The sequence below is a fragment of the Procambarus clarkii genome, chromosome 66 (genome assembly GCF_040958095.1).
Source record: "Procambarus clarkii isolate CNS0578487 chromosome 66, FALCON_Pclarkii_2.0, whole genome shotgun sequence".
Classification (NCBI taxonomy): Eukaryota; Metazoa; Arthropoda; class Malacostraca; order Decapoda; family Cambaridae; genus Procambarus; species Procambarus clarkii.
In genome coordinates, this window is record NC_091215.1 from 10,096,899 (window position 1) to 10,110,068 (window position 13,170).

The 13,170-nt window shown below is 40.4% G+C and overlaps 1 protein-coding gene across 2 annotated transcripts in view; it reads left to right on the forward strand.

The window, feature by feature from the left end:
- Positions 1 to 5,252: 5,252 nt before the first annotated feature.
- The window catches only part of LOC123747873 (UDP-glycosyltransferase UGT5), an 88,963-nt gene continuing 81,045 nt past the window's right edge, over positions 5,253 to 13,170 (forward strand). For both annotated transcript variants that reach the window (XM_069309816.1, XM_069309814.1), the window contains exons 1-2: positions 5,253 to 5,322; positions 7,775 to 7,948. In XM_069309816.1, the coding sequence (XP_069165917.1) occupies positions 7,775 to 7,948 (174 nt within the window). In that variant the 5' untranslated portion in view covers positions 5,253 to 5,322. The remainder of the gene's footprint in view (positions 5,323 to 7,774; positions 7,949 to 13,170) is intronic.

Consider the following 13,170-nt stretch of genomic DNA (forward strand, 5'->3'; position numbering starts at 1 on the left):
GTAGCTGTGATTGATTGTATTGACAGCTTGATTTGTAATTTAACAATGATTAATAGGCACAATACAGTGCCTATTAGGCACTGTATTTTTGATAGCACATATAAGACGACAACAATGATCACAATGGTAAAGTTGTTTGGATTAGGTACATAAAAATTGGAGGATTGGGTAGCACTAGATACAGTGCAATTTTAAAGCACAAGGTAGGAAACTATGAAGATGAAATTAGGCCCTTTTTGGTTTTGTTTTAAGGAGGCAAATATAGAATAAATATAGTCAAATATAGGAAGGCAAATATAGGAATAAAAATGAGGCAAATATAGAATTTTGAATAAAGCACAAGGTACGAAACTATGAAGATAAAATTAGGAACTTTATGGTTTTGTTTTTGAATGAGGCAAAAGTTGGACAGCTTTTACACTCATTAGGAAGTGAGTTCCATAGACTAGGTCCCTTTATTTGCATAGTGTTAACACAGATTAAGTTTGACTCTGGGGATATCAAAGCTGTAAAAATATTGACGCAGTTATTTAAATAAAAAATAAAATGAAAGAAATATTACTGGTTTATTTTTACTCTTTTTTTTGTAGATATATACAAGAGTTGTTACATTCTTGTACAGCCACTAGTACGCGTAGCGTTTCGGGCAGGTCCCTGGAATACGATCCCCACCGCGAAGAATCGTTTTTACAACCAAGTACTCATTTTACTGTTGAGTTAAAAAGAGGCTACAGTTAAGGATTTGTGCCCAGTAAATCCTCCCCGGCCAGGATACGAACCCATGACAATCATTTTGTACTGTACAGTGTATCCGAAGAAGTGAAAAAATTAAGACATAATGCACAATTTAATGAATAATTCAAAAGAAATATGACTATTACATATCAACATGAGATCTTAATGATCCATGGTTAACATTATTTAATAAAGATAATACAGGTAATAATATAAGGATAATTTAACATCTTTATTACTGATTTTTTTATTAAGAAACTTCGGTATACACAGCAATGTGCTGCTACCTTATTCTATATGGAAGATTACACAGTGCAGATAAAAAAAAACTAGCTATAAGTTCATCTAATACTCCCATTTCACAGGATGGTTAGGCATACATGAAATCAAGGGAGAAAATACCAGCCTCCATACAAAAAAACAATCAACTCTGACTAAACAACAACTTCACGATTTTCACAAGAGGTAAGCACTGAATCATGGAAACATTATGTTATAATTACTCTTACCAGTTTCTACAAGACTCCTCTCAAACAATGGATTTTTTGTTAACATGCTTAGGTATACACAGCAATGTGCTGCTTCCCTATTCTGTATGAAGGACCACACAGGGTAGATGAAAAACCAGCTGCAAGCTCATCCAACATCCGCAACTCATAGGATGGCCAGTCATACAGGGAATCAGGAGAGAACAAAATATTTAAGGCTGATCTATTAGCCTCCACTGGCAAAATCTGGGTGCAGCACAAGAATATCTTCCAATATTCCTGAGTGTATGAAATAATTACAGAGCTCAAAGTACCTCATACCATTTAGTATGAAGTCACTAATAAAAGGGCAATCACAGATATACTGTTGGAGATATGTCGGAGAGGACATTACAGTTATACTGTAATGTCCTCTCAAGTAGGACTGAAAACGGACGTTTTTTCACCCAGAGGGTTATAAACCCATAGAACCGCCTACCTGCTGAAGCCGTAACTGCCAAAACCCAGCTAAACAATATCATTAAGACAATTGGTAGGCCCTTTAACAAGCAACCGGCTTTCTGTCCTCGTTGAGCCGCCCAAGATAGTTAGTGGCCTTTGGGTAAATTTAGGTAAATATATACGTAAATAAATAGTCTCTGTGGTGTAGTGGTAAGACACTCGCCTGGCGTTCCGCGAGCGCTATGTCATGGGTTCGTATCCTGGCCGGGGAGGATTTACTGGGCGCAATTCCTTAACTGTAGCCTCTGTTTAACGCAACAGTAAAATGTGTACTTGGATGATAAAACGATTCTTCGCGGCAGGGGATCGTATTCCAGGGACCTGCCCGAAACGCTACGCGTACTAGTGGATGTACAAGAATGTAACAACTCTTGTATATATCTCAAAAAAAAAAAAAAAAAAAAAAAAAAAAAAAATACCATCGCTTCTCAAATCTTGGGAGCGACAATGGAAGCCATACACTATCTCTTAGAATTACGTAGGTAAACAAAAAATGTAACATATTTGTATACTACAATGTCGGTGCTGAGTGTACAAGTTGAAAAAACATAGTTTTAATTCGAAATGTACAAATTGTATAAGAAAATTCGATGTAAATAAGTCGCAACTGGTCACGGATAAGCTCCGATATCCGAGCGTCGTGATTGGCTACAGCTGTAAGATGAAAAATGATACCTTCTCTCTGATTGGCCAAATTAAAGCCTAGTGATATCTAGCGAGACGTAAGTGAACTATTTAGAAATCTTTGTCTTAGGAACCTTCGTAGAAAACCTACTTACGAAGAAATACATGGAACTTCGTGAATCTAAGTCCCATGAATAACTAAAATATTTATTCAAACTTAAACTAATTTATTCACTTAAATCAATACAAAACAGCAGCATTTACACACATTGAATTAAAATTTATGATTGTTGTGGGAATTTCCCACAGAGGATAACAATTATCAAATGTCCCAAACATGGATTGTTATCTCATGCAGCAGTTTACAAACAATGAATTCACTATGATTATGTTGGGTAAATGTGCTTATCTTACAATAAAAGGAAGTAATGTTTTTTAATTTATATCTAAACACTTAAAAAATCAATCGTATGCCTTCTTCCTCTTGTTTTTTTCGTGAAAACTAAAATAAATAATTTGTGAAAGTTAGCGTGCATCTTTCTCCTAATCTTCCTGGTAGTTAGGTATAAAGAAAACGTGATACGGATGTCAGTGTGCCTGAATTGGATACCAAGTCACATTGGCATAGATGCTAATGAAAAGGCAGACTCACTAGCAAAAACTGCCAATGCTCTACCTGTTGTACAGGTTCAAATACCTCCAAGTTTCTCACAGATTAAGGAGCAAATCAAGAAGAAAATATTCTCAACTATCAAAAGTCGGCACAGAGCCAAAGTAGTGGAAGGAAGATCCACCGCGATATGGTACGAACAAGCTACTGGTTACTCCTCTTTCAAGCCTGACAAAAAGATATCCAGAGACATTGCAGTAGCCATACACAGACTCAGGCTTGGTTACAAGTGCTGCTGGGAGGTAATGAACCCAATAGTTAAAGAGTGTCACATCTGTGAAACAGAAGCAGAGGCGCCACTATTGCACTACTTACTGGAATGTGAAGCTACTGAAGGCCTGCGCATCAAACTCAACATTAATCCAACGACAGCAGCTGCATTAGATGCACATTCCACTGCGACTACAATGATTAGAAAAGCCGTTGAGGAATGGGACTCACTAGTGAGCATTCTGCATCTACATCTGCCACCAAGATAATGTTAATAAAACAAAACTAAAACACAAGCGATAAATAAACAGGGAAAAAAAGAGGAATCCCCTCCTCCATTTTAAACTTAGACCCAAATATCCCAGAAACAAGGTTATCGCGAATAACCGAACTCAATTACGTGCTCACCCTAGCTCGTGCTACATGGACACTTCGTTCTGAGTAGCTAAATCTGAAACAACAACAACACAGGATGTCAGTGGTGATGAGGGACCAGCTGACGTCGCCCAGGGACCGGGCTGTGTTCTGGACTACCGTGGGGCACCCCAACCGAGGTTCTTGCCGGCACATCTCTCCTGGGTGAAGTTCCTCATGCTCGACGTTCTGATCCTCCTCCTCCTTCTGGCTCTCTTCCTTCTCCTCTTCATCCTACGTCGGATCTTCATGGTCGTCACTGATAAAGTTTTCGGCGTTAACGACAGGAAGAAGAAGGGAATTTAGGGCACCTTCCACACATCCTATAGAAACTTAGTGTAGCTAGCAAAATCATGATTATATTTCTATTGATGTGTTAGTATATAAGAATAAAGATAGCCAGAATATTGGTAATTAAAATTATAAAAGCCTGTCGTCCAGCTGGATAGATAGTTAAAATTGTTTACAAATAAGAGTGGTATACCACTGTATTTTTTACCATTGTTACTAGCTTAGACTTCAGGCATGTGTAAAAGTCTGCATGGTTACCTTTCCCGGCGCCTTCGTGATTGTGAGCTCTCTGGCCCACTTGGTGGAAGTGGGCCAGAGTTTCACTCAGGATTAAATAGTTTCACTCATATAGTGAAACTATAGTTTCACTCAGTGCTTGGCATATGCTATAGTTATATAGTTTTGCTATAGTTTCACTCAGGATTAAATACTTTTCTCAATCCTTGGTGAAGAAGTAATAATGCTCAGGGAATATAGACACCAACCATCATAGATGAACAATTGGAGAGTGAAATAAATTAACAAATATGTGCCAAGGTTCCCAGGAACATGACTGCTTATCAAATTACAACCATTTCACCAGTATGAATATGAATATATTCTCATTATTCTTCATCTTGTGTATAAAACTAATGAATTTTGATATGTGAGTAAAATGGTGGAATAATAGCTAAACCTATAAATAACTAGTAGCAAAGGCTAAAGGCTTCGTCTCTACCGATTGAAAAATAACACAGAGAACAGTCTGTCTTCATAAACAAAGGCCAATGTTCAACTTTTTCAACTTGTTCAACTTTGCTGACAACTTTTGTTCGAACCAGAACGCTGTTAATGCTTCACCCACGTACTACAAATAAAACTAATCACCACCGGAACCTAAACACCCATCATAAAGTAACCTAACAATTGCCAATATATATGCACAATAGGCTAAAATATTATAATATTAAGTTGTATTTGAGAAAATTCCTGTTTTGAATGAGTAGTATATTAAAATTTATGAATGCGTCTTTGAGGTCGACCAGTGGAGGGAATGAATATGTCCTGAGGACAAATTGCACAGGATGGCTATTACCAAAGGTTCATTCTCATGAAACGACATAGGAGAATATACCATTGATTGAAATGTTTATATTTTTCCTCAAATGAAGTAAGGTAACAAAAGTAGTATTAAAACTGGAGCTAAATAACCAAGCTTAAATAAACCAAAAATAAGATATGATGAGAATCAGCAGATTTTTTATATCATCACAGCTCAGCACAACATAATATTTCACTTTAACACTAGGCGGCACCTGTTGCTTACAGCAGCCAGCCTTACTGGTCAGTCGTGTGTGGGAGCCAGAGGGAAGCACGTTGCTCGCTTGCCCCGTCCTCATTATCATAACAGTTTGTCCTCAATTCTGTTTTATTTACACTTAAGAGTTAGAGGAATTTAGTTATTGTTCATTTATACACGTTATTCATCATACAATTTGTTTCATCAGTCTGTATTTCATTTATACCTCTGAATTAACATATATGTGTATATGCGAACAAGCATATCATGTATATCAGCTGCAGAGTGCTTCTGGCAGTATGGGTTCGAGTCACTTCTGGGGGTGTGAGTTTTCAGTTGCATATATGTTTATATGTTTATATTTCTTTGAGATGACTAACGTTTGTCATATTTTTTTCTAAAGTGGTCTGTAGGTAAGTGAAATCGTGTAATGGAAAATCGTAAAGGGAGCGCAAGTGTTACGTTAGTATAAGTAATTATAACAAAAACATATGCAAATGACAAGGATATTGGCAGGTTTACCAGGTTTACAGGTAAGTGTGTGAGATGTTAATAGATAGGTGTAAAATGTTTAGAGGAAGTATCAGGAATATGAGTAATTGTGACTGGCATATATTTAAGCATATCATTAGTTTAGGTAAATGTGTATAATATACATAAGTGTAACCAGAATGTAGGTAAGTGACTATATAAATAAATATAACAACAATATATGTAAATGCAACAAAATTACACATAAATGTAACAACAATATAGGTAAGTGTAGCAACAATATATATGTAAATGTAACAACAATAAAGATAAGTGTAACAATAATATAGGTAAGTATAACAAAAAACTTTATATAACCCTGATGACATATTATCTCTACTATAATTTTATATATTTGTGGAATGAAGTGATGTGTTGGCAGAGACGGGCTGTTGGGTGATATTTCCGACAAAAAGGATTAATTGAGAGAAATTTGTATTCAAACATTATAGATAAAGCTACCAAGAATCAATATGGAATACGTTATGCAAAATTCATATCAAGTAGAGCTCATATTTCAGTCATACATATATATTGTGAGATTCAGTTTTGAGATTTTGAAATATACCATATGATTATTTATCTTAGTAAATGCTGTTAAACATACGTAAGCCATCATTACTTCTTCCATGGTGAACTTGGGGAAGAGGTTTGTCTGATTAAGGTTCTGATGATCTAGCTACCCAGAGCGAGATTCTAATATTAATCTGACAATATAATTTTGAGAGGAAGAGGAGATATTGGTGGGAGACACTGATGGCAAGAGGTAGCAGTTGAGGGACGGTCATAACCGGCAACAGTGTGTGTGCACCAGAAAATAGACAGCTGACTGAATTTTCTCACTTCTTGGCAGGAGTTTACACGAATATTAGCCTTCAGGTGCAAGATATATAGTAATCTCTTCATAGCAATTTGGGAAATACTCGAGTATCCCGATTTTTTTTAATGATAGAAACACCCCACACTTTGGCATAATGGGACCATGATTCCTACGGTTGCTACATCCAGGAGGCACTTAATTCGCCACAGTAACACACCAGCGTCTTGGAAATTCCCAGACACGCACCTTAACCCATCTACAACCTGGGATCTGCTCAGAGCCTCTAGGAGTCTCGAGACACCGACCGGGTACCCCTTCCAAGTTTTACACATAACCCACATACACTGTGGTGAAGATAATGGAGTTCTCTATCAAACGCTCCCTTCAAATACACAATGAAATAACAAGAGCGTAATAGATCAATGAGGAAATCATTGGAGCAGGACAGGGATCGAACCAGCATCCTGGTCCTTGTTTATTTTCATATATCTACACATGCGAAGGGAGCATTTGGTGGGGAATTCCATTACCTTCACCAGAGTGCATGGGGGTTATGTGTAAAACTTGGATTGGCTACCAGTTCGGTGCCTCCAGACTCAGAGAGGATTCGGGCAGATCAAAGGTTGTATAATATTTAGCATATCATGATTCATTGGTTAAGGTTTGCGTCTAGGGTTACCCAGAACGCTGGAACGATCCCCATTCTGCATCAGTTCTCTTATAGATATATCAAGAAATTATGATTTCATTGCACTTTTAAGCAATGAGATTACTGCTTATTGCCAAAAAACCACCATTGTAACTTTTTTGTAATAATCATAGTGAGAAGAGTTCATGCAAGGAATAACATGATATAATGAACAATAAGGTATTAAATTAAAAATACTCAATAGAATGAGAAGCAGAAACTCACGAAATCAGAGACAATTGTCGAAAGTTTCTCCCTATTTCCTTCACCGAGGCTGTAGATCCTCTATAGGTTGTACCCCAATAATAATTTTGATTTAAAAAATATATGGAAGGAGAACTTGACTGGGTGATTTCCTGTTTGCTATACAATGGTGCATATTTATTAAAACCACTACAATGCAAAGTGTTTCGGACATGATGCATTTTCTGTGACTTTGGATAAGATCTCTCCCACAGGTTTAGACCTATGTGGTCAACACTGTGAGGTTTAAAGTGTTTAATCACTATAACTATTTTGACAGATGAAGTTGACGAAGTTGTGCTTGATTTTGGTGGTTCTGACGAGAGGTTCTTCCGGATTGTTGGGTCCCCCTGAAAGGTCCTACAAGATCCTCATGCTCCTCCCCGTTGCTACCAAGAGCCACGGGAACGTCTTCTTTCCTCTCGCTGAGGCTCTGGCCGACCGTGGACACGAGGTAAGAGACACAGTGGTTCACTCGTGTTATTATATTGCTCAATTCACCTTCTTGACTTACATTTCCTCTGTGCTGTTTATTACCAAGTCTCAAGAAAGCTTATGAAGATTCTATATTTTAAAAGAGAATGTCTGTCCAAAGTTGGATGCCAGACACTTAGACACCAGACTCCTATATGGACACGTAGAGAGAACCTTAGAATGGAAACCAATTTACCAACATTAGAAAACAGGATGAAACAAAGGATAGCCACCATAACAACAAAACGTATTGGAACCACCGCCAGACTGTCAGTCAAAGACAGCTGTTACGGCCCTCTTGGGTCGCAACTGGGTTCTTACTCTGATGTTGTTAGAGGAAGGGTATCCGGCCCCAAGCCAGTAGTGGCTTTCAAGGGATGTGATCCGTAACGCAAGTAAATTAAAAGGGGAAGGGAAATAAAGTCAAAAACTTAATATAATATAATGATCACCGTCACCAATAAATATATATAAACGATTACCCGGGGGGGGGGGGGTATAAACACTATAATACACTGTCGTCTTCTTCTGAAGACCCTGGATCCTCTCGGTGCTCTCATGGCCTCACGACGAATCCTTCGAGAAGCTGAGTCTACCCCAGCCACAGGTCAGCCAAAACACAGTTCCACTGGGGGCACCGCCGTGGAGGCCGTCAACCACAAGTCCAGCAGATGGCTGGCAGGTTCCGAATCAGCAACGCTGATTAGGCCACTCCACGAGCGATACTAGGGTAGCGCCCTAGTCAGGAGCCTCGTGTGATACCACAGATCACTCTCCTTTCCGCAATACCCCAGTGGTTAAGCGTCTCCACCAGCCAGTCCCGGGTATGACAATCCTTCAACTGCCGCTTCACAGGCAGGGTAACACCACAGTGTTCATCCGGGAGGCGACTCACAGCTGCTGCAGCAAAACACTTGGTGTCGAGACGGCTGCCTTGGGTAGACTGACTCAACTTCCCTTACAGCAGTCCCAGGTCGACTCTGTAAGCAGACACGTCATCAATAACAGGGACTCACTAAAGCACCTCACTTACAGGCTCAGACCCAAACGCCCACCTATCCACTCCATAGATGGCGTTGTCGTCTGAGCACCACCTCACCAGAGGTCAGCAGCGGCTGTGTTGTGAGCTGAACAGGACTGGAAACTGGCCCTCGTTACCAGTACACCTCGTCCTCACCAGGTGTCGTCGTCAATTTGGAGGGGGTTTCGGGAGCTGAGCCACAGATGGCGTGTTCGTCACTGCTCCAGGCTCGGACGCTGGATCCGGGTCCGTAACAACAGCATACAGATATCCTTTCAGAAAAACCTTCAATATAGAACAAGCACATGGATTGATAATCTAGTCAAGATTCTAGAGAAAGTGGACCTGAAATAGACAATTAAAAACAAAGGGGAAGATAGACCATATCAACACTTTCGGCAGCCTCCACCATGGGAAGAATCGAATCTAAATTCTGAGCCGAATTCTGTGTTGCGTTTCACTTACGAGTTGGAGAAGGATGGGAAGCTGCCCTATCTAGATGTAACAGTCATGGAAAGGAGTGGAGGTTTCCACACTACAGTCTACACTAAGGAAACAAACATAGGAATGTGCCTCAATGCCAACAGTGACTGCCCAGACAGGTACATGAGGAGTGTCGTTAATGCTCATGTCGACTGTGTTCTCAGCCACAGCTCAGGATGGAAGCAAGTCGATGAAGAACTCTGCAGGGTAAGGCAAGTCCTAGTCAACAAAGGCTTCTCCAATGGTTTCGTTGAAGGCATCATAAGAAGGAAGGTGAAACACCATGCAACCTCTGAAGAGACAACTAACACAACACCTGAACCCCCTATTAGACTATTTTACAGGAACTTCTTTTCCACAGCTCATAAAACGGAGGAAAGGGTCCTGAAAGATATTGTTAATAGAAACGTTATCCCTACAGACAAAAATCAGAAGATACGATTGACGATTTACTATAAAACCAAGAAAACGGCCAACCTACTCATGAGAAACTCTCCAGACACAAAACAGAACGCTTTAAAAGAGACCAATGTCGTCTATGCCTTCAAATGCCAACTTGGGGACTGTAAGCCTCAAAGAGTTCAGTATATAGGCAAGACAACAACATCTCTTTCCAGGCGATTAACGATGCATAAACAACAGGGCTCCATTAAGGAACATATAATCTCTTCCCACAACCAGACCATCACCAGAGAAGTCTTAACAAAAAACACGGAAATCATCGATAGATACAGTGATAGCAGGCGGCTTGATATCTGCGAGGCACTACACATTAAGAAGTCGACACCAGCAATCAACAGCCAATTAATGCACAACTATATTCTACCCACTTGAAGACTCCGCACCATTATAGAAGCATCAAGAAATATGGGCCAATAGGCCCTTTGCAGTTACTTCCATTCTTCCCTTTAACTTACAAAATATTATACCCATTGTTTCGTGTTCTGTCTTGTGTTGAAAATTTGTTTTCACCTCATCCAAAACTGTTGTAACATATCACCTCACCCAAATGCAGGTATAAAATCAAAGCTGTTTGAACTCTGTTTAGTGTTTGCAAGTTATAGTTTTGTGTGTGTAAACTAAAGTCTTTGAATATGTAATAAGTTATTACGAAACGCGTTCAAGTGTCGCGTCCGACTAGAGATAAAGATCAATTTTGGAGAATTGATCTTTCAACAGTGAAAAGAAATATAAGAAATATTGAGAAAATTCGTGTTAGAATTATTAATCTTACTTTTCGGTCATATTTAATAATATATGTCTAATGGAAAGACTGCTACCAATATATATATAATATATATATATATATGTAGAGAGAGAGAGAGGCCTAGGGGACGGACGTGTAGTGGAGGAGCTGCTGCCTTCTCAGCCATTACCCTGAGACATCTTGGCCTCACCTTACCAAGACTCAACCATATTCACCGTGAATACGTCAAGCAGACGTGGAAGTGGCCGGAAGTGCCTTCGGTGTACCATCTATGTGAAAGCTTATCAAAACAGGTTGGTTGGCAGTGTAGAGTCATGGAGGGTGGAGTGAGGGGCCAGGATGGACCCAGCAGGCCTCCCATAGTGAGGGGAGGTGGGGGGTGAGTGAGGGGTGCTGTGTAGTCAGGAGAGAGAGGTGGGGGTTACGTGTGTGCCAAATAGTCTTTTGTATTTTTCTTTTTTCAAAGTTTTGTTGAACAAGTTACGTTGTCAGCGATAATTGGCGCAACATATCTATCATATTGTGAGTATAACACACGAGCAGTGAGTCAGATTACAAGTGTGTGATCATTCATCATTGTGCAGTGATATACGGGGAATTATACAGCCCGTCCTCCAAAAATGGGGTGGTAAATGTAAGGAGGCAAATAAGTGCAATTATGTACTATTCATAGCAGTTAGGAATTGTACTTATTTTCACTCAGTATTAAATCGTACTGTCAAATATATTGTGAATATTTGAGTTTACCCGAAAAACTGAATAGAAAACCACAACCTCACCTAACCGTCTTAGTTTTTGAAGATAATAATTTTATTACTTCTTAATTACAATTAGTACTTAACCTATAGCTATATTGATATTACAGTTTTATTAAACTAATAAAACAAAACTAAAATATATCAATAAATTGTAAAGTAACTCAGGATATTTTAAAATTTTGTATAAAATCTATATTATTTAATAAATCTGAAAACGAAATTCCTGATATTTAAAACTTGTGTATTGCTAATTGAAGTTGAAACCGTCATCCTAAAATTCTGAGTGTCTTAACAGAAAACGAGAAAAATTAAATCGGGGGAGGGAGTTGGGTCAATGTAACAGCCCCATAAGTGCAATTATGCACTGCTTATGACAGTAAGAAAGTGTACTTATTACACTTAGTATTAAATCGTACTGTCAATTCGGAGGATGGGTTGGAATTATACTAGTGTTTTTGTCGCCCTGACCCCCGCCCCCACCCAGCGCCCAGGCTGGGAAGTACCAGTTCTCCCCCTCCTTCCCAACCCCACCACGTCGACTCCCCACCCACGAGGCCACCTTGCCACCCGCCCATTGAACCCGGGAGGCTCCCATGTGTGTCTACGCCACCCACTTACCCAATGTATACCCACATATTGTGTAGTGGGTGTATACCCACACATTGTATAGAGGTGGTATATGTATTACCACTCATCTGAGTAGTAAGTGCCACGGCCAGCTGACTATCCCTCCAGCCTCCATCCGCCGTCCACCCTCCAGTCTCCACCCGCCGTCCACCCTCCCGCCCAGCGCCCGCCCAGCGCCCGCCCATGTCGCAGCTCTCAACATACAGCCAGGCTTCTCCAAGCCAAGATGATCCATCAAGCAGGGGTAGACAAGGCAGATGTCAGACGTGTGACAAGGTATGCTATATCTGGTCGAGGGACGATAATGTGCGCATTCATTACCACAACGGAGCCAGGTGTTTGGGTTCTGGGCGCCCTCCCGGGGAGAACACCAATCAACAGCCCACACCGCCCGTAAGGCAAAACACCTCCCAGACCTTCATTCCCACAGAAAATTTATTAGAAGCTATCAAAGCAACATCAGCCAGAACCTTGCAACACATCCCTAAAGCAGCCCGCCCCCATGCAGCAGCCAAATTATCCGCCCTCCTGAGAAAGGTCAACGACTCTCCTGGAACGACCCAAGCATGGCACAACCACCTAATGTTTGGCAACATATGTCTAGCCACCCCTGCAAGGATAGACAAAACCTTAGCTGCCTCAGTCATCAAAGCTATAAATGATTTTCCCAGGGAGGACAACCAGGTGCGCCTTCCTACTCGCGCGAGAAACACCCACGGCAGGAAGAGCAACAGTGGCATATCCGAGACATCAAAAATCAGAACATCAGTCACCAAGAAAATAGAAGGAAACACTATTGGCGCAATAAGATTCATCACCAGTGAGGACTCAATTGCTGACAGAGATGCCGCAACAGCTCAAGCCCTAAGGGAGAAACACCCACCCAGGGCTCCGCGTGAGGACGACATTGTACAAGTGGGGGCTACCGGAGAAGAACTTCTCTGGGTGGCTGAATCTGTGGTCTATAAAGCAGCCTTGTCCTTCCCAGCAGGTTCACAGGACTAAAACCCAACCACCTTAAGCAAATGCTCAACCCTGCACTGGGTGACATTGCAAAGAACCTCTTGGTGGAACTAACCAGATTCACCAACACATGTTTAGCTGGC